The sequence below is a fragment of the Thalassophryne amazonica genome, chromosome 15 (genome assembly GCF_902500255.1).
Source record: "Thalassophryne amazonica chromosome 15, fThaAma1.1, whole genome shotgun sequence".
In the NCBI taxonomy this organism is placed as follows: domain Eukaryota; kingdom Metazoa; phylum Chordata; class Actinopteri; order Batrachoidiformes; family Batrachoididae; genus Thalassophryne; species Thalassophryne amazonica.
In genome coordinates, this window is record NC_047117.1 from 14,136,257 (window position 1) to 14,155,810 (window position 19,554).

General features: G+C 39.7%; 1 protein-coding gene across 1 annotated transcript in view; it reads left to right on the plus strand.

Moving 5' to 3' along the window:
- Positions 1-19,554, plus strand: part of myo15ab (myosin XVAb) — a 110,957-nt gene that overhangs the window by 74,357 nt on the left and 17,046 nt on the right. Inside the window, 18 exon segments of the mRNA XM_034187757.1 lie at positions 2,041-2,122; positions 2,229-2,324; positions 3,585-3,645; positions 4,707-4,800; positions 4,888-4,999; positions 8,124-8,239; positions 8,347-8,406; positions 9,809-9,884; positions 9,975-10,090; positions 10,196-10,314; positions 13,369-13,510; positions 15,092-15,203; positions 15,290-15,364; positions 16,239-16,444; positions 16,535-16,640; positions 16,743-16,804; positions 16,898-16,970; positions 19,423-19,496. Coding sequence (XP_034043648.1) covers positions 2,041-2,122; positions 2,229-2,324; positions 3,585-3,645; positions 4,707-4,800; positions 4,888-4,999; positions 8,124-8,239; positions 8,347-8,406; positions 9,809-9,884; positions 9,975-10,090; positions 10,196-10,314; positions 13,369-13,510; positions 15,092-15,203; positions 15,290-15,364; positions 16,239-16,444; positions 16,535-16,640; positions 16,743-16,804; positions 16,898-16,970; positions 19,423-19,496 — 1,782 coding nt within the window.

Here is a 19,554-nt window from a genome sequence, read left to right on the forward strand (position 1 = left end):
TTTGATTTAACTAATTTCAACTGCAATATTGTTTTGCACTTAATTGACAATGTTATGTGGAAAAAGTTACCGTAACATTATCAGTTAAATTCAACCTTTTATTTCTTAGAGTGCTTAGTCTGTGCTTTCTTGTTTATTCCATTGCAATTTGAAAATTAGTCATTATGTCCGAGTAAGAAAATCCATCCATCCATCCATCCATCCAGCCTCTTCAGCTCTTGCCACACTGGAGGGGGGGGGTCACTTGAGGTCATAAAGCTTGCTTGTACAAAATGTTCCTCCTTGCGATGATTTTTCAAAGAAAATTTTTCAAATGTTTTCTAATAATTTCTCATTAAATTAAAGACTGCATCCTGATAACGATAGAAGTTCTTCACCGTGCATCCTTGTCTTTAAGAGACTACCTGAGGTGACAGACTGTTCTGGGGGAGGAGGAGGAGGACTTTTAAGCATGTCTGTGGAAACACACAGAGGTAGAAGAAATATTCTCCAAACTCTGAATGAGTTAATGAAACGCTGCAGATGTAATCGTGCAGGGATAATGTTTGTGGTCGATCTCATTAGAGATGAGCTCATATTTTCCACTCAGCACAATAGTGCCAGAAATGAAAGTGATCACAATAATGAGATATTTGGCAATTGGAAAAAATGCAACAATCTCTTCCATCAGCAGAGGGATCACACAACAAGAAGGGGCACTCACCCGATAAAACTGTTATCTGGAACAAGATCAAAGGCATGTTTAGAATCAAAGGATTCAGGACCAAAACTCAAACGCCAAAGATTAAAGATCAAAGTCTCGATCCATCCATTGATCGGTATCAAATCAGACAAATTCAAAGATCCCCTTGAACACCCCCCCCCCCCCCCCACCTTTAACCTGAATATACTCCAGAATTTAATCAGCGTTTTCTTTCCCGAGGACCTACCTCTTCTTGAAAGTCCACTGAATTCTGTTTATGTCTTTTTAAGATATCCTTCTGTTGGACAGACAAGCAGAAACAAAAACAAAACTTCCTTAGCAGAGGTACAAAAAGTGGCAGCTTTTCTTTTTGTGATATCTGAAGTGTTTGGATGTTTTTAGGAGACAGAGGGATCACACAACAAGAAGGGGCACTCAACACCCGAGCCTTGCCTTTGATACAAATCCATACTGGCTCCAAGGCCTTGGAGCTGAAGAGTTACAATCTGGACTTTGACCTTTCAATGCCACCTAGGTGAAAGGTCATGTGACCAACACAGTGTCCATATCTGAATTGATATTATTATTTAATAGTGAACATCAAAATAGTCATTCTAAATGACTTTGACCTTTTGTGGTTAACCAAAGTCAAGGTATCTTAATGGAACTATGGTACTATATATATATATTACTTTATGTTAGTGTTTAGTGGTCGGCACAGGTGTTTATTTAAACAATTTCTCAAAATGGACATTTTAAATGTTTGCTCTTTCAAGGTCACCTAAGGTCATTTGGCCAAGAGATTGGTGATAGTATGTAACTTCATATTAGTGTTTAATAGTAACCACAGATTCCTCAAATATGTAAATATGCCTGATGGGTAGGCATTGAACCAAACATCTGACCTTGACCTGTGACCTTGACTTTCCACCAATCTTATTCAAAATAAACTCACTTTCTCCTCGACTGGGCCTCAATCATTCCACTAGGTTTGGTCCAAATCAGATCAAGACTCTGAGTTATTCTGTTCAAACATGGACAAATGGAGGCTTGAACACGAGACTGAAGATGACAGAAGCAGCATGCAGTACCTGCAGTGTAATTACAGTGCTTTCACTTTGCCGTGCACATACTCTAATGACACTCACCCACATTTGTTTTTATGTTGCATTCAAGTTCACCTTAATGAAGTGGTAATCGCTGAGGTCACGTGGCGTTCAGTTCACAACCCTTACTAAGAAACATTGAAGCTCTGTGTCCACTCATTTCTTAACTTCACCTTAGATGTGAAAGTTCCGGTCTTTTTTGTTCAACAGTGTGTGGTGCAAACAGTAGAATCTCCTGTGTGGTTTTATCAGGTAAAGTCAGGTGAAGACAGCATTCCTCGGAGGAAAGCTCCCGGCATTCCCATAAACAAAGATAAACCAGCCAAGAAATTTGGTAAGAGAATGAGAGAGAGTCTAATCCACTAATTTAGAGATGAAAACACATTGTTAATCTTGCAGTAGCTTTTCATTTGCTTTCTGTCTTTGTGTCTGTCCTTTAGCCCCAGTGGTGACAACTCCTCCACCCCCTGCTGGAGAGGTGGTGAAACACTCAGCTCGTTCTGCAGAGACCATCATTCCCAGCCAAGATATCAAAGGTAGTTCATTTGAAAACCTGCTAAATGTTGCTGTTGTTTTCTGTCAAACACATTTTTGAAATACAACCCCAATTCCAGTGAAGTTGGGATGTTGTGTAAAATGTAAATAAAAACAGAATACAATGATTTGCAAATCCTCTTCAGAGGTATGTTCTCCACTGTGTTACATCACATTTCCTTCTAACAACACTCAACAAACATTTGGGATCTGAGGACACTCATGGCTGGGTATAAAAGGAACATCCCCAAAAGCCGTTCACAAGCAAAGATGGGGCGAGGATCAACACTTTGTGAAAAACTGCATGAAAAAAATAGTCCAACAGCTTAAGAACAATGTTTCTCAAAGTTCATTTGCAAGGAATTTAGGGATTCCATCATCTACAGTCCATAATACAACCAGAAAATTCAGAGAATCTGGAGAACTTTCTACACGTAGAAGGCCGAAAACCAACATTGAATGCCTGTGACCTTCATTCCCTCAGGCAGCACTGCATTAAAAAACAACATTATTGTGTAAAGGATCTTACCACGTGGGCTCAGGAACACTTCAGAAAACCATTGTCAGTTAACACAGTTCATCGCTACATCTACAAGTGCAAGTTAAAACTCTACCATGCAAAGCGAAAGCCATACATCAACAACATCCAGAAATGTCGCCTTCTTCTCTGGGCCCAAGTTCATTTGAAATGGACAGACGCAAAGTGGAAAAGTGTGCTGTGGTCTGATGAGTCCACATTTTAAATTGTTTTTGGAAATCATGGACGTCGTGTCCTCTGGACAAAAGAGGAAAAAGATCATCTAGATTATTACCAGCACAAAGTATGGTATGGGGGTGTATTAGTGCCCATGACATGGGCAACTTACACATCTGTGATGGCACCATCAATGCTGAAAGGTACATCCAGGTTTTGGAGCAACACGTGCTGCCATCCAAGCAACGTGTTTTTCAGGGACGTCCCTGCTTATTTCAGCAAGACAATGCCAAGCCACATTCTGCACGTGTTACAACAGCGTGGCTTCGTAGTAAAAGAGTGCGGGTACTAGACTGGCTTGCCTGCAGTCCAGACCTGTTTCCCATTGAAAATGTGTGGCACATTATGAAGCGCAAAATACGATTATATACGGTTATATGTTTCCTCTGTGAAAGACTACATTTTTTTCAGCTGATGTTGACTATATCCCCAAACTTATTCAGACTTAAAACTGTAAAAAAATATGACATGCAGTGAACACCTCGATTTGTTCTTTTCTTTTTTAAAGAAATCATCAGACGCTATGATACTCCACCTCCACCACCAGATCCACTGCCACCCGGCAAGAGGTGAGATTTCACATACTCACACACACACACACATACAGGAGGAGTGTGCACGGACATCATTATATAAAAGTGGAACAGCATTTTTTTATTATTCATAGAGAAATTAGGTTTAATCTCTGAAACATTTGTTGACTCTCTGTAAGGCAAAGTCAAAAATCATTAAAGGTATATAACGTGATTTTTCTTTCCCCACAAAATAACAACAGTAATTAATATGAAGGTGTAGTCACACTGTGACGGTTTGAGCAAACAAATTAGTAATGAATTGAAATAATTTGGCCAGGGACATAAATGGCCTAATCCGTTGGTCTCAGGTGGATTTGGGGCTCTGATTGAATGAGTGGACGGCGACTGAATGCAAATCTGCAGCACTTCCAAACACGAACAGAAGCGGCTACTGACCGATGACTGTTTGGGTTGGTGCACAAGTGCGGGCGTGTAATTATGCCTTTCATTTTGCTCTTAGGTCCAGATCGTTGGTCTTTGATCCTCCTGGTTGACTTTGGATCTTGATTGTACTCTTTGATCCTAAGAACGCCATCGGCCATTGAATTTTATCGAGGAGGTTGTGTTTTCATTTCGCTGCTGTACTTTTATCCTCTAATCAAGATCAAACAAATCAGGATCAAATGGCAGATTCTGAACTTTTATCCTTATTGCTGAACTTTGATCAAGCTGATTGCTTTAAAACTGTTATCTGGAACAAGATCAAAGGCATGTTTAGAATCAAAGGATTCAGGACCAAAACTCAAACGCCAAAGATTAGAGATCAAAGTCTCGATCCATCCATTGATCGGTATCAAATCAGACAAATTCAAAGATCCCCTTGAACACCCCCTCCCCACCCCCACCTTTAACCTGAATATAATCCAGAATTTAATCAGCATTTTCTTTCCCGAGGACCTACCTCTTCTTGAAAGTCCACTGAATTCTGTTTATGTCTTTTTAAGATATCCTTCTGTTGGACAGACAAGCAGAAACAAAAACATAACTTCCTTAGCAGAGGTACAAAAGTGGCAGCTTTTCTTTTTGTGATATCTGAAGTGTTTGGATGTTTTTAGGAGACAGGAGGGTAAGTTTAAGAAGACACAGACCGCTCGTGATGAAGCTTTACAGATCCTCAAACCTCAGATGGAAAACCCTCCGGCGCCACAGGTGAACACGTGCAGATCAACACAGAGCGCAATTTCAGCATTACCACATAGATTTACAAACGCATCACGGCCACATCTGTCTGTGCAGCCCAAACATCCTGCTGCCCCCTCACCTTCTGCATCCGTGGTCAAAGAGGCAGGGTTTAAACCCACCAAGACCACGAAGTCCAGAGCACGTGACCTCCCCGTTCCTCCTCCAGGTACTCACACTTAGTTCTTCATATGTCCTTACACACACGATTGCATCGGTTTCACTGTTAAAAGTTGTTCTGTGAAGACATTTCGTCATATATAGGCCCTGAGGTGCCCCTTATTGTTATTTCACATGGGGTGGGGTTGAGGAGTGGCGGGGGTGACTAGCTGCAAAGTGGCTTTAATTAAATTCCCTAAATACATGACATGATAGATTTTAGCTGAATTCACAGTGTCTCTCTGCATTGTCCTTGATGAATATACAGATCAAGTAATTAGTTTGTCAGCACCTGCTGGGCAGAAACAAGTCCTTACTGCACCATCGTCCTCTAACCCAACCAGCTTCCTGATTATTATTATTATTTTTTGGCCAGAGGGTTCATAATTCAAATATCAGAGGAATGTCTTTGAGTCTCATCACCTATTTTCTTTGAGGCTGTTGTTGTACTTCCGACCTTGTCTGGAATGTGCCTGTTGTTTTCGAACATATGCCTCCTGGATGACATTTTGCAGGAGGCCGTCGCACATTATGTGGCATCATTTCTGACTTGACATTGTCCAGAGTGACAGTTCAGCTCATTTACTCAAAAACCACTGGCGGAAAGTGTAACGCGTGTTAGATAGGGATCGACACATCCGAGATGAGGTTAAGCAGGGGCACTGATCTGAAAACAGATCTGCACTGGCACTGACACTGCATTAGCTTTCCTTCAACATTTATTGGATCATACAGTGTATTTTTCTTTTTTTATATCATCCAAGAAAGTTGTGTTTTCACTGCCATTTGTCAGTTAAATCGTTAGTTATTTAATCAGCAGGATATCCGAAAAGAATAATGAATTTAAACAAAATTTATTGCAGTCGTACACTTTGGGCTAAAGAAGTCAAGTCAAATCTGGCAACAAATGCTTGTGCCGTGTGTTGCCACATCAACCACAGCAGAGAACCACCCTGGCAGACAACTGGTCCATCCCGATGTAAAGTAAAAATTTTTCTGATCCAGGCACGTGAAATGTGGGCATCTTCTTGGCCTCCTCCATGGGGGCACCTGTGGGCTGGATCATGCCCAGGGAGGGATAATGCTAACACGTCATGGCTGACGCTCCCTCATTGGGCCTCATTCACACATGGTGCAAATCTGTGATTCGTCAATATGTTCATACCTAAATGTTTGTTTGTACACTGCAAACAATGAAGGACCAGTTTTCCCAAAATGAGCAGTATATTAAATACACTATTCATGCTTTTAAAGGTTTTATTAATAATATAATGTAATAATTTAATTTGCTGTTGCAGTGGTCAAATGTACTTGTTCAAACATATTACTTAACAATGAAATTGAAGCTTTTTCATTATCATCATTAAAACCTTCAGCTACACCACTTGAGTAAGTTTACATCATTTAGAGTGGAGTTTATAAGAATATTTATATTGCCATGTTACAGTCTTGGTCTTTGTCAAATTGTATATTGGCCTATAACTGATCGATCCCTTCTAGTAGTTCCTGACGCCATTAAATTGTGCATCTGTAGATGATTTTAAATTCTGAATTTGGAGCTTAGTCAACGGCATTTGAGGTATACAAATAATATTGTTTAGTCTAATTACTTTGCTTTTGCAAGCAGTAATGCAATTTTCTTTTAAATAGAATTATGTTCTGATTTAATTGTGCTTGTTAATTACAGCAGACACAAGCAACTGCAAATATCATCTTAACAATTATGAAATAAATTACGTCCTCTGCATGCGGATGTTCTTGAGCGAATCCCACCGAGTGATGGCTGTCCAATAACTGCTGCCAGCCTCACTATCATCCTCCTGTTATTTTTATTCTGGTCTGAGCATGAACATTGATGTCAAACCTTTTATTTAATTTATATATATATATTTTTTTCTTTTTAACTCTATCTACCACACCTTTTCTGTTTTGGGGTCCATTTTTTATTCATAACTCCAGCTTGTTACACTTTCGGTGTACAACGCTCTCATCATGAGACACCAAACGGAAATAGAGGCGTGGCAGTGTGCAGATTAACATGATTCTGACAGACATATGCGATGTGGTGAGAACAAAACTGGCTGGTACGTGCATGTCATGAATCCGGTGGTGATTTGTGCATGCGCTTATTTTGTGCAGATAATGAGGTCCATTGATACAAGTGCCAAGTGATACTCATCATCTTAGCCTCTATAAGTAATCATTCATTTGACATAAAATGGTTCCCAAAGTAGCCAAGGATTCTACAGAGGGACATGGTACAGATGTCCCCTTGGGTCACTGGTTGGTGTCCAAGACTCCCAACCATACAGTAACACATGGAGCAACAGGACCCTAAAGACCTCTCCAGCAGCTAAGGAATTACAAACTAAATTTTGATTCAGATCTTTCTTTGATCTGGATCCAAATTTGGTCTTTGATTCTGAAAACTTGAATCACAACAAGACCACATGACTGATAAGTGAAACAAAAGAAGGCAAAGAGGGTAAAGCTGAAAATTCCTGTATTCCTGTTGTTGAGGAATCGGAAACGCTGTGGGTGAGCAAGAAGTCACCAAACATGAAAAAAGATCAGCATGTTCAATTTAATTTCAATCTATTTAGATTGTATAGCACCAAATCTCAACAAAGCTGCCTCAAGGTGCTTCACAAAAGTAAATTTTAACATTTCCAAGCCCTAGAGCAAGCACACAGGTGACAGTGGTAAGGAAAAACTCCAACTGATGATACTGAGGAAGAAACCTCAAGCAGACCAGACTCAAAGCGGTGACCTCTGCTTAGGCCATTCTAAGAGCTACAAGATTTTGCAAAATTTCACAAAACAGAGTTTAACACAACAAAAGAAAGTGTATTTGATGAGAAGTTCATGCAGGTGTTCAGTCCATAGGCAGGGGTCAATCGGCAGAGCTCATGCCATTCAGTGGTCCTGTTCAGTGCGTTCCACATTCCAGAAATTATGCAGTCATCAAATCCAGCACGTGACATTGTGATGTCATCCACACCTCGGACAGAGAGACAAGTTCTGCCAAACTGTTCTACACCAGCTGACTGGATCATGAAATACACTTAATTTTGTCTGATTTGCAACAGTGATTAAAGTTTAAACTCAGATGTAACACAATGTATCTGACACAGTTTCTCGAGAGCTTCCAGTGGAGACAGAAACCACCCAGACACAACTTCATCAAAGCACCAATGAGGAGCACTACACATACACCAACGTTCCATGGAGACTGTACCTCAGGAAGGAGGTGTGTATGTAGACACACACAAACACACACACAAATCCTCAGATCCTCCCTCAAATGTATTGTTTGATTTTTTTTTTTTATGTTTTGCTTTTCCTTTTTTTTAACAGGTTTTCTACCCTAAAGATAGCTTCAACAATCCATTGGTGTTGGACCTCATTTTCAAACAGGTAAATTAATGCTCTGATTGCATGAACAAAATGAGCTTAATAGTGTATTTTACTGATTCTGTACTTTGTGGCCGTACTACTACAAACTAGTACAAGAACATGGGGTGAGTTTTGCACTTAACCATTGTACTATTTCAAGATGCTGCAGAGTTTCCTTGCTAACAGTCACCACACGGTTGGTTTTATTCATGAGCTCCTCCCTTCAATTTATAGTTGTGATCATCTGTGAAATCACCTCTTGTGGTGTTCGGTAGCAAAGACAACCTGCAATGTCTTGGCCCTTCATGTCACCCCTGAAACCAGTCCTTGTTCTACTGGCCTTTATCAGTTTAATCACATAGAACCACATCACAAAAATAAAGTCTTTAATGACCAAAGGCCAACCACAGTAGACTGTCTAAATACTGACTGCGTTAACAAGGGCTTGACAGAATCCAAGAGTAGTAATATCACATTGGTACTTCAGTGAGACCAGGAGTTGGGCTCCCAATATGTAAACCTATGTTTGATTCCCTGTTACACCACTCATGTGCCCCTTGGACAAGACATTTCATTTGCATCATCTCAGTCCACTCAGCTATAAATTGGTACCAACCTTGGGTAGGGAAGTATCCTGAGACTGACTGGTGTCCTGTCCAAGGGGAGCTGTAGACTCTCAACTGCTTCACACTGAGGAATCAGGGAATAAGCACTGGCACCAATGAGACCTGAGGTCTATATAGGACATACGTCTTCTTCTACTACTGATGATGGATGGTGGAATGATGTAAAAGGTTGTGACAGTTTTCACAGTGGAAGAGTCAGAATTTGATATAAATGCATAATGGGATGAAGATGAAATGGACTTCATGATTTATTAGTGTATCAGACCTCAAAGTTGAGTCAAAGATGACTCTTCTACTCTTAAATTCTGCCGAGTTACATTAATTCTACAGTCAGTGTACGTGATACCAGTTAAAATAGTGTTCAGCAAAGTTGATAAGCACTAATACTTCATTTGAACTATGATGAGTTGATTTAACACTCTGACATATATTATTTAAGGACCATATGCGGTCATTGCGGTGTTAATTTAACACCGCAAAGTGCCCTGTGACAGAGATGATCTGTGATTGTTATTTTTGTACGTATCCATGGAGATACAGGGTAAGGTTGTGTTGACTGAGATAACCTTACGGTATTTTTACGGTTGTTCATGTGGGTAAAATCTGTGCAGCCGACCAGATAAATGGATAAAACGGGCTGAAACCAATAAATGCTTTCAGCCTGTGTCCATGCTGTAATTTATACATTTTTGCTCATGTCAGTGTCATAAAACTAGATAAAAGGACTCTTAAAACAAAATCTAAGAAACTAATTTGGACCCCTAACACATTCTCCTCTCCTTTCTCCTGTCCTCCAGATCGTGAATGACACTCTCACAGAGTCGTGCGTTCGCATCACCCGAGAAGAAAGGCAGAAAATGAAAGCTCTATTTGGTAGTCTGTGTGTTCTTCCTGCACGTTTGACCTCCTAATTCAAACACGTCCCTTTATTTGAGTTTCTGTGTCTGTCTGTGTGACTGACAGCTAAGCACAGTGTTGAACAGAACATGGATCCAGTGGAGGATCCCGTGAAGAAAACCATCGTCACGGCAGCCAGGGAGACCTGGGAAATCTACTTTTCTCGACTATTCCCTGCTTCCGTGAGGGAGAGTGTGTTGCTTATTAGTCTTTTGGTGAAACTGTATCATTTATTCACTACTGAGTACTTTTATTTGGTGTACGTGTGTATGTGTGCGTGCGTGCAGGGGAGTGTAGGAACAGGAGTCCAGGTGTTGTCGGTGTCCCACAGCGGCATTAAGCTGTTAAAGACTGTGAAGAGCAGCGCCGCAGCTCCAGACTACTTCAGAGTCCTACGACCGTACACGTATGTTATCAGAACTGTCTGTTATAAAAGGAATTCTATGACTGCTGTGTCATATGTTTAGGAATACTAACTAGGTCAGCAAGGTAACACTGATGTCACCCATGTGTCCGTATGAAATTTATACTATATATCTATATACATAAAGGGCTACGTTTGTCTGTCTGTCTGTCTGTCTGTCTGTCTGTCTGTCCGGAATAAACTCCCAAAGTGTAATATGTTGCCCTAAAAACTATATATATTCTGAATCCTCATGACATGGAGAACAAACTGGTACCATTTTAAAAAAAAGTTGAACTGAAAATTACCCCCAAAATAGCCGGCTGTGGTTATGACCAGGCATATTCAAATTTCCAGCCCTGTATATGTGTTGGCCACCTCTGTTTATTTAATCCCTTTCTACAGCACACTCAGCACAGCACAGCCACAGCACACTCAGCAAAACAACAACATGCTTTGGCTGAGGCTGTGGGTATGACCAGGCAGATTCAAACTTCCAGCCCTGTATATGTGTTGGCCATCTCTGTTTATTTAATCCCTTTCTTCAGCTACTTTATGTTCTCAACTGTTAAGCACCTGACTGTCCTGTACAACCCAGTTTGCCTTCCTGTCTGAATACATTCATTTTATTTTTGTAAAATTGAAATGTAAATAAACAGGCATAGAGTAACACGAGAGTCCCCATTTCCCCAGAAAGATAGATTTGGATGCAAAGGTGGACATCACATAAAACTGGCAAGGTGTAAGGAGCACAGTGATTTTTAGTTAGTTCTTTATTAATGAGTAAACTGTTAATCAACATTTAAGGAAAACAATGAATTGGTTGGCTGTCACAGTTTATATTTGAAATGTTTGAGAGTTGGACTTTTTCAAACAGCTGGTAGGTAGTTTAGAAGCCGTATTCGTCATGAATCTTTGACTCTGCAGAGCATGAGAAGCATCAATAAATACAAAATTTTAGTTAAAGACAAAACTTGGAAGAATGCAAATGAAAAGTTTCCAGTCATGCATTAGAGCACCTTCACACATAGTGAGAATTTGGTTGAATTGTGCATAAAGTGTGCATGAAGCAGGAATCATATGCAAAACATGTAAATTCGTAGCTGCTTCCAACACCTCGTACATCTGTTGCTACAAATATCTGTGCACACCAGCGGCTGAAAGACAGAGTGTGCCCTGTGAGAGCCCATTGAACTCTCTCGCGGCAGGTGTCAGCTAAATTCCAGCTGACACACTCAAACATCTAACACTGCTCATTTGGCACTTAGAAAATGTTGCACTGTTAACAAGAAAATAGTCAGCAGATGATCACTGTTGAGCTGGCAGTGAAATTTGTCTAAGTGCCCCATGAGTGTGGCTTTACAAACAGACACAGTGACACGTTGGTGTGTGCGCTGAACTGACAGGAGGTCTGGCTGCAGACAGAAGTGGCTGTGGAGATCTGTAGATCTAGACGTCACAGCTGGACAACACCTACTGTGTTTGGACGGACATGTACTAACAACTGCCCACTGTGATGCGTGTGTGTCTTCATGTGTACATAAATAAAAACAAATATCGCTGTGGCAACGGGCTGCAGCGAGCTTGCACGTACACGGCACGCACATTGACAGGCAGCGCCAGGTTGAAACGGACCATCAGATCAGAACACGCAGCAGGCGATCTGACTGTCATGTCACCCATGTGAGCTCTGTTCCACATGATGTGGTGTCAGTCCTGTGGCGCGCCATCCACAAGACACACGTGTCAGGCAGGACACAGCAGATGGACATGATGAGACGAGCGCGCTCCTCTATTCATGTCATTTCTTGACTGTATGTCTGTGACCATGGGTCATCTACAACAAACAAACAGATCATATTTGTATTGTCCACTTGATAAGAGGGATTCAATAAAATGCGGTGTTTTTATATGGTGTGTAGTTTTATTTTTTAAATATGTCCATATCTTTCCTGATATCAGGCATTTTCCCACACCCTTCACAGGACAGCGATAGTAGCTCAGTGGTAAAGTTTCTGACTGGCAATTAGAGCTTTTGGAAAGTGCAGCTTCGAGTACCATGGGTGGCATGTAATTTTTATTTTTTTATTTTCACAGCAGCTGTGTTCCTGCATGCACAAAAACATCGCAGAATGTTTTTTTTTTTTTTCACAGCAGCTGCGCGATGTGTAACCTAAGATGAGTCACCCTGAGTTGTACATATTCGCACTGTGTGAAGGGGTCCTTAATAATGAGCCTTTTAATTAAACAAAAGCTTATCATCCAACCACACGCTGAAAATTTACTCGTTGTAGCCATTTAGAATTAAATCAGGCATTCTCTGTTATCCAAGCCTTTTACGTATACTTCATCATAGATAACACATTCTGGACTATTTCCACACTTACCTTTATTGCTGTATTAATATTATAATTTCATTGCTCTTTTTTATATGAGTTTTAGCTGTTTATATTGTTTATCTTTGGGATTGCTGGTTCATACTGCATTTTGTTCTACAGTGCCAAACGTCTCACCTTTTGCTGTGTTTCAAATTAAATGCTTTGAGAGTAATGGAGAGAGCAGTGGAGAGGTGAAGAAGAGTGTGCAGGTAGAGGGGAGCAGGTGGAGAAAAGTGGCTTTGTGATCAAAGGATGTCTGCAGGTGAAAGGGAAATGTTGTAAGATGGTTGTGAGATCAGATGTGTTATACGGCTTGGAGGCAGCGGTACCACTGACAAAAAATACAGGAGGCAGGGCTGAAGAGGCTATGTGTCAAATTATAATTTGAGAAATGTTTGTGTGTTTGTTTGTTCCACTACTCACACTTGATGTGTGCATGTAGGTTTGTTTTTTTTCCACTTCAGTGTCCACCAAATGTGGATATTATGATATGATACTATTATGATATTAATATTTTGATATTACTATGGTTTGATAATATGATGATTTAAAATATTTTCACCAGGTTGGGTTTGTTGAATCCAGTATATTCATTAAGCCTGTCTTTGTTTAGTCACATTGTGAGGCCGTACGCACCATCCATCTGATTTATCTCTCTGTGTGTTGCGCTCCTGTTCAGTTATGCAGACATCCTGTTTGTTACCATCCCGTCTGAGAACATGCTGGAGTTCAACCTGACCAACGAGAAGCTTATCCTCTTCTCGGCCAAAGCACCACAAGTAAAACATCTTGTCGACACCTTCATCAGTGAGATCAAAAAGGTGCAGTACACACGTGCCACCACAAGGTGTGTTTTGGTCATTCTGGGGCATTACACCGATTTTTAGCCACATTATTACCCCCCTTTTCAGCCCTTAGTCTAACTCTTACAAAAAAAACAACAACAAACTTTGTCTTAAAGCTCAAGTAACGTTTGTCCCTGCAGCATGTTTACTTCCATGGAACGAGGTCCATTTGAACTTTGACGGCTTTTCAGAAACAGTGTTACACTGTTCAACAGTCACACATTATAGGCCGTTTTTCAGATCACACCTTCAGTGTAGGTTAGACCCAAACTTTTCACCAATTTTAAAGGCCAAACAAGTCCATTCTATCTATGTTAGACAAGCCCCCCAAAAATTTTAATCAAAGTATTATGTTGACCTATCTTGCTGTTTTGTTGCTGTTTGTGTGTGTCGAATGCCTTGACTCTACCCTTTTATCCAGATATGCCCATAAATGTCAGGAATTTCTTCAGGATATGTCAGAATTAACCTTTACGCTTTAAATATTTTTGGATTTATTCATATAAGCTTGCAGTATTCTTTAAATTTTTTGGGATATGCCCTTTTTTTTTTTTTTGGAGATTCATTTTCAAAAAAAAAACTCTTTCTGGGATTAAAAATGTCACCTCCTTGATAAAGGTGTAACAAAAAAAACTATCCATGGGTGGTGCATATTTAAATTTGATGGTTTGATGGTACACTGATGCCCCCGAGACCCAACCCCGGATGAAGCGGAAGAAAATGGATGGATTGGATGGATGGTTTATTTTTTTCAAACTACAGTCAGCATGACATCATATCTGTTGTTGTCTTATGACCGCAAAAGTGTCCATATAAAAAAAATAATAATAATAATAACAACAAAATATGTTCAATAACATACTACATACATGCATTAAAGTCTGAACAGGCAACTTATGTTTACTGGACTACATAAAAAACTGTACAATTTCTCAGTCCTAATAATGGTACACTGTTATGAACTGCATTTATACAGCATTTTTATGGTCAAAACGCTTTACAGTGATGCCTCATATTCATCTATTTATGCACACACTCATACAATGTCAGGGTGCTGCCATACAAGGCGCTCACTACACACTGGGAGTAACTTGAGGATGAAGGACCGTGCCCAAGGACCCTGAGTGAATTTCCTGGTGTTATGGACCGCATTAACCACTTGACTCAACATCCCCTATATATATATATATATATATATATATATATATATATGCCAATAAAATATTACCACTTTTTGATTGTACACAAGGTTTTGAAATGAGAACTTATTCAAAAATTTTATTTACAGACTTGTAACAGAAGCATCAAATTAACGTTTGATACCAAAGTTTTCCCACTTTGTCTCTTATTTTCCACACAGTTCAATAATTGATGACATGTTCAATCCATGCTCCTCTTCTTTGGATTACAAAAGCGGTAACATTTTATTGTGTGTGTATATATATATATATATGTATATATATATATATATATATATATATATATACACATATAGTGCAAATAACTGGAGGTATAACAAAATGAGAATTTCTGGGGGTTCTTCTTTCTTGTCTCCAGGATTCAGACTACGTGATCGCAGAGCGTAATTTCGTAACAGACGACCACTCAATGCTCAGTTTCCACAAAGGTGACATCATCAGGCTGCAAGTGATGGATGGGCTGGGAAAAGGTGAGATGCTGCAGACATGAACGTCTCTTCATCGTCTTTTCAGTGAACTTGTGACCAACACGGGTGCACGTGTGTGTCTACGCCAGGTTACAGCTACGGCTCTGTGGTGAGAAAAAAAGTTGTGTTTTTGGAGGAGCTGAAGCAAGACACTCGAGACTTTGGTGAGTGTTCATTATGTTCGTATGTTTGCATCTGAAAAGTTAAGTGATTTTTGACAGCATTTCACTGACAGCTTTCATTCATTTCATTGCATCACTGCAAAAACTGATATCTATGAAAGTAAAAAAAGACTTGCTTAAAGAAAATTTGAATTAATTTTTGTCTAAATAGAAAAATAATCTTTTCAAGCATTGTGTACATAAGAAAAAAAGCCTTATTTTAGGAAAATGTATCACATTTTCTTAAGTTTTTCCAGCTAATATCAAGCTGTATTTAACCAGTAACAAGGAAAGGCACTGGATTTCAAATCATCCAAGGAAAGGAACAAGATTGTATTCCTTATTTTAAGACAGAGGCTAATCTTAAAATAAGAATTCTGTCTAGTTTTAAGGCACATTTTGATTATTCAGTGCCTGGACACTTTGTTAGTTTTGAGAATTCTAACCAAGTAAATTTTTCTTACCCCACTGGCAGATTTTTTGACAGTTTGGCTAGATTTGGGATTATTTGGTTTATTTTGAGAGGGACAGTTTTTGCATTGATAATAACTATATGTGGTCTTTGAAAAATGACTCAAAATGTTGATCAATGTAATGGAATGACTTGCTCCTCTAAATATATAATATTGATTACTCCAACATGTTTTGTGGAGATCATGTGAATATATTTGAGGAATATCAAAACATAACTTACTTCATCTCATGATGTTAAAATTTAAAAAGAAAAGTAATGGGTTCTTCTTCTTGATATGGTTGGTCACTGTTTCTTGGAGATCAGTGTGATTGTATGTTTTGATTTTATGTACTCTATGGACTGGCACCAACAGGCCTCACAGGACTTTCCTTCTTCTATTTTGTGTGCATGTGTGTGTGTTAGGTTGGAAGTTTGGGGCAGTGTTCGGCCGGTCTGGTGCTTTCCCAACAGAGTGCGTTCACCCCGTTGCACCCCCTGACTTCCTTTCCCTGCCACTTGACCGTAAAGCAGAGCCACGAGGAGGAGCGGGTCAGTTTGCTGCATCATCAGCCATTGCGGTTGCTGTGGCGTCCACCATGGCCGCGCATGAGATCGACCAAACTCTGGAGGTAACTTGTTCACACAGTCACACCTACACGTGCGGTACCATTGTATTATGTGTCAAACTGGAATTTCTTTTGTGCCACTGTCACTTGCAGAAGGTTTCACTTGATGGCTTCACTGACAGAGAGCTGGACGAGAGGACTCTGCAGGACACTAAATACGACATGCTGGAGTTTGCTAAGAAGTACTTCAGACAGAGATGCAGCGGGAAAGGGTGAGATGAAGTAATTAATGTTCATATGGAAACGTTTCATCATGTGTGCGTCTAAACTCGTCACATTTTGACTGAATGCATTCTCAGAGATTCCCTCAAGAGCAAGAACAGAGATTCCAGGGAACCTGCTGAAATGATCAAGTTCTCCAAGGTGCCACATTTGACCACATATACTCTATTTTTTGCACCTTTTGGGAGCAGCCACTTGTTTCTAACTGTTTCTGGGTGTTTTTGTCCCCTGCAGACTCCCCTGTCTGTGTCTCTGATAGATTTTACAGATACGACTATGAACAGAGTGGCAGCTGATCTCTTCCTGTGTGAGTTCAGACCTTCTGTCATCTCTCCTCTACTATTACATGATCCTGTTGCGTTGCAGGTATTACATCTGGCCTCTGACCAATCATCTGGTGAGCCTTCTCGTGTCAGACTTTAATCACCTAAAGATCCTGTTCAGCAGAAACAGAAATTTGTATGGAGATGCCTTATATAGGTTAGAAAACCAAAGGCTGCTTCTTGGAGTTTCACACCCAGCTCTGCAGAAGGACACAGTGTGAAGGACACAAAATCCCACACTTTGGAATCAGAATGAGCCCATTTATATGACCATAAATACAGCACCGCACTTGTAGTGCACAAACCTCCATCAGCACGAGTTTCCAATTCTGCAAATTTTTACCTTGGAAAAAATTTTCAAGCTCAAAGTCCTGTTTGAAGTGACTTTTGAAGCTAAAATATAATGCAAAATGTAGCTCAAAAGGCACTGTCGTGGGTTCAGTTCCCGTGGCCTTTCTGTGTGGAGTTTGCATGTTCTCCCCATGTTTGCGTGGGTAACTGGACTGAGCGGTAGAAGATGGATGTAGCTCAAAAGGGCTTTTCAATGTTAAGAAGAATCAACTATCTATTAAATTTGCAATATGGATCAGATGCAGATCAAACTTAGTCTATTCATTGAGAGTGCCAGTTTGCACCTCACTGTCACAAAGGACTCTGGCTGAGGCACTTTTGATTGAGGTAAAATGCAAAGTGTACATCAAATGGGCTTTTCAATATTAAATTCAAATGTCCACAAAATCCACCATCTGGATCAGACTTTGTCAGGCATTGATATGCCAGTCTGCACCTCACTTTCAAATATGAAAGTGATTGGGGCACATTTGATTAAGATATAATGTAAAATCTACATTTTGAAAGTTAAATTTAAATGGCCCCAAAAGCTGTAATCTGAATCAGATCCAGATCAAACTTTTTCAGTTGATAAAGGATACCATCCAACATGAAGCTCTCAAATATGAAATAAATTTGATCCTTTTTGACAGAGTTATGAATTTTTAAAAATTTGTTCAGGGATTTTTCCTGATTTTGCCCTTTCACCCGTGACCTTGAAAATTGAATGACTTCTTGCCTGTCAGGGTATTTTGGGTACAACAGCTCTGTTTAAAATGTACAAAGTGAAAATATACCACATATCTGTTAATTTTAAAATAACGCACTAATTCTGAAGATTTGAACATTAACACATACAGATGCCCAAAGGGATTATGGATAAACTCAGCCTCTGCTCACACTGATTGGTTGACTAATTCATCCTATGTAAAAACCAACACAAGTTAATGTAACGTCTGTGTGTTGGTGTTTACAAATAAGCGGGTTTTGTAAAATATGTAATTTTTGTCATTTGTTAAAAAAAAAGGCATTTGCAAAACCAAAAAGTTTGTTTGTTAAGTTCTGATTCAGGTCAACAACTGTGTGATATAACTGGGATCAAAATGCATAGAACACTGCCATTTACTGGCGCCCAGCTATATCATAACTTACCCATAATCCCTTTGGGTATCTGTGTATGTGTTCAAATCTTCAGAATTACTGCATTATTTTAAAATTAACAGATATGTGTTATATGTGTTTTGTTTTGTTTTTCAACAACTTTATTAATCCCACAAGGGGCACTTTCATTTGAGCAGTCCGTTTAAGAAAAAAATAAAATACAATAACAATATTAACAACAATAAAACTAATAAAAAAAAACAAATAAAACAGACTTAAGAAGTTAAAATGAATAGCAAGAATAAATAAATAAAAACATGGCAGACCTACGGAGCATTTAAAAGTCGAACCGCCGAAGGTATAAATGACTTTAAAAACCGGTTGGTTCTACACACCGGTGACGCATAACGGCGTCCTAAAGGAAGTAGGGAAAACTCTCCTAAAAGAACATGACCTGACATAGACAAGATGATTTCAGCCTTCCGGAGGATCTGTTGATTACAAAAAGAGTGTAAGTCTCTTTGTTTCACTATGTTATGTGTGTATAGCAAACACAAACTGTGCCACATACATACATAGATTGCCTTTTATATTTATAGATAATGTGATTTATTGTGGTTTAATACTCGAATGTAGTTCTAATAAAATGTTGACTGATGCACTCTGTTTGGGAAGTATCTGTGACTCGTATCTGTGTCTTAAATTTAATGAGGAGACCAAAAACCATTCCGGAGCCATCATTTTCACAAAATCGGTCACATGCAAAGATCTGCACAGAAAGCTTGATGGCTCTTTTTAACAGGTCAGAGAGGAATGACCAGACCAGTTCAAGCTGATTGGACAGTAACTCAAATTAACACGGCGCTCCAAGCGTGCCAGCTGGAACCACCATCACACCCTCAGCAACACCTTTGATCCTTATGCTCTGGCACCTGAGTACATTAAAACTCTGAGTACTTTTATGTAATACTCTTGGATGGACATAAATGTGTGTCTGCTCTTTAGCGGTGATGCGCTTCATGGGTGACTCTCCATTAAGAGGACTGACAGAACAGGAAGTGGTCAGCACTTTCCTCAAGGTAACAACACCCGGTCACCTTGCAGGCTGCTTCTTCGTCTGACATGACGCTAACGTGT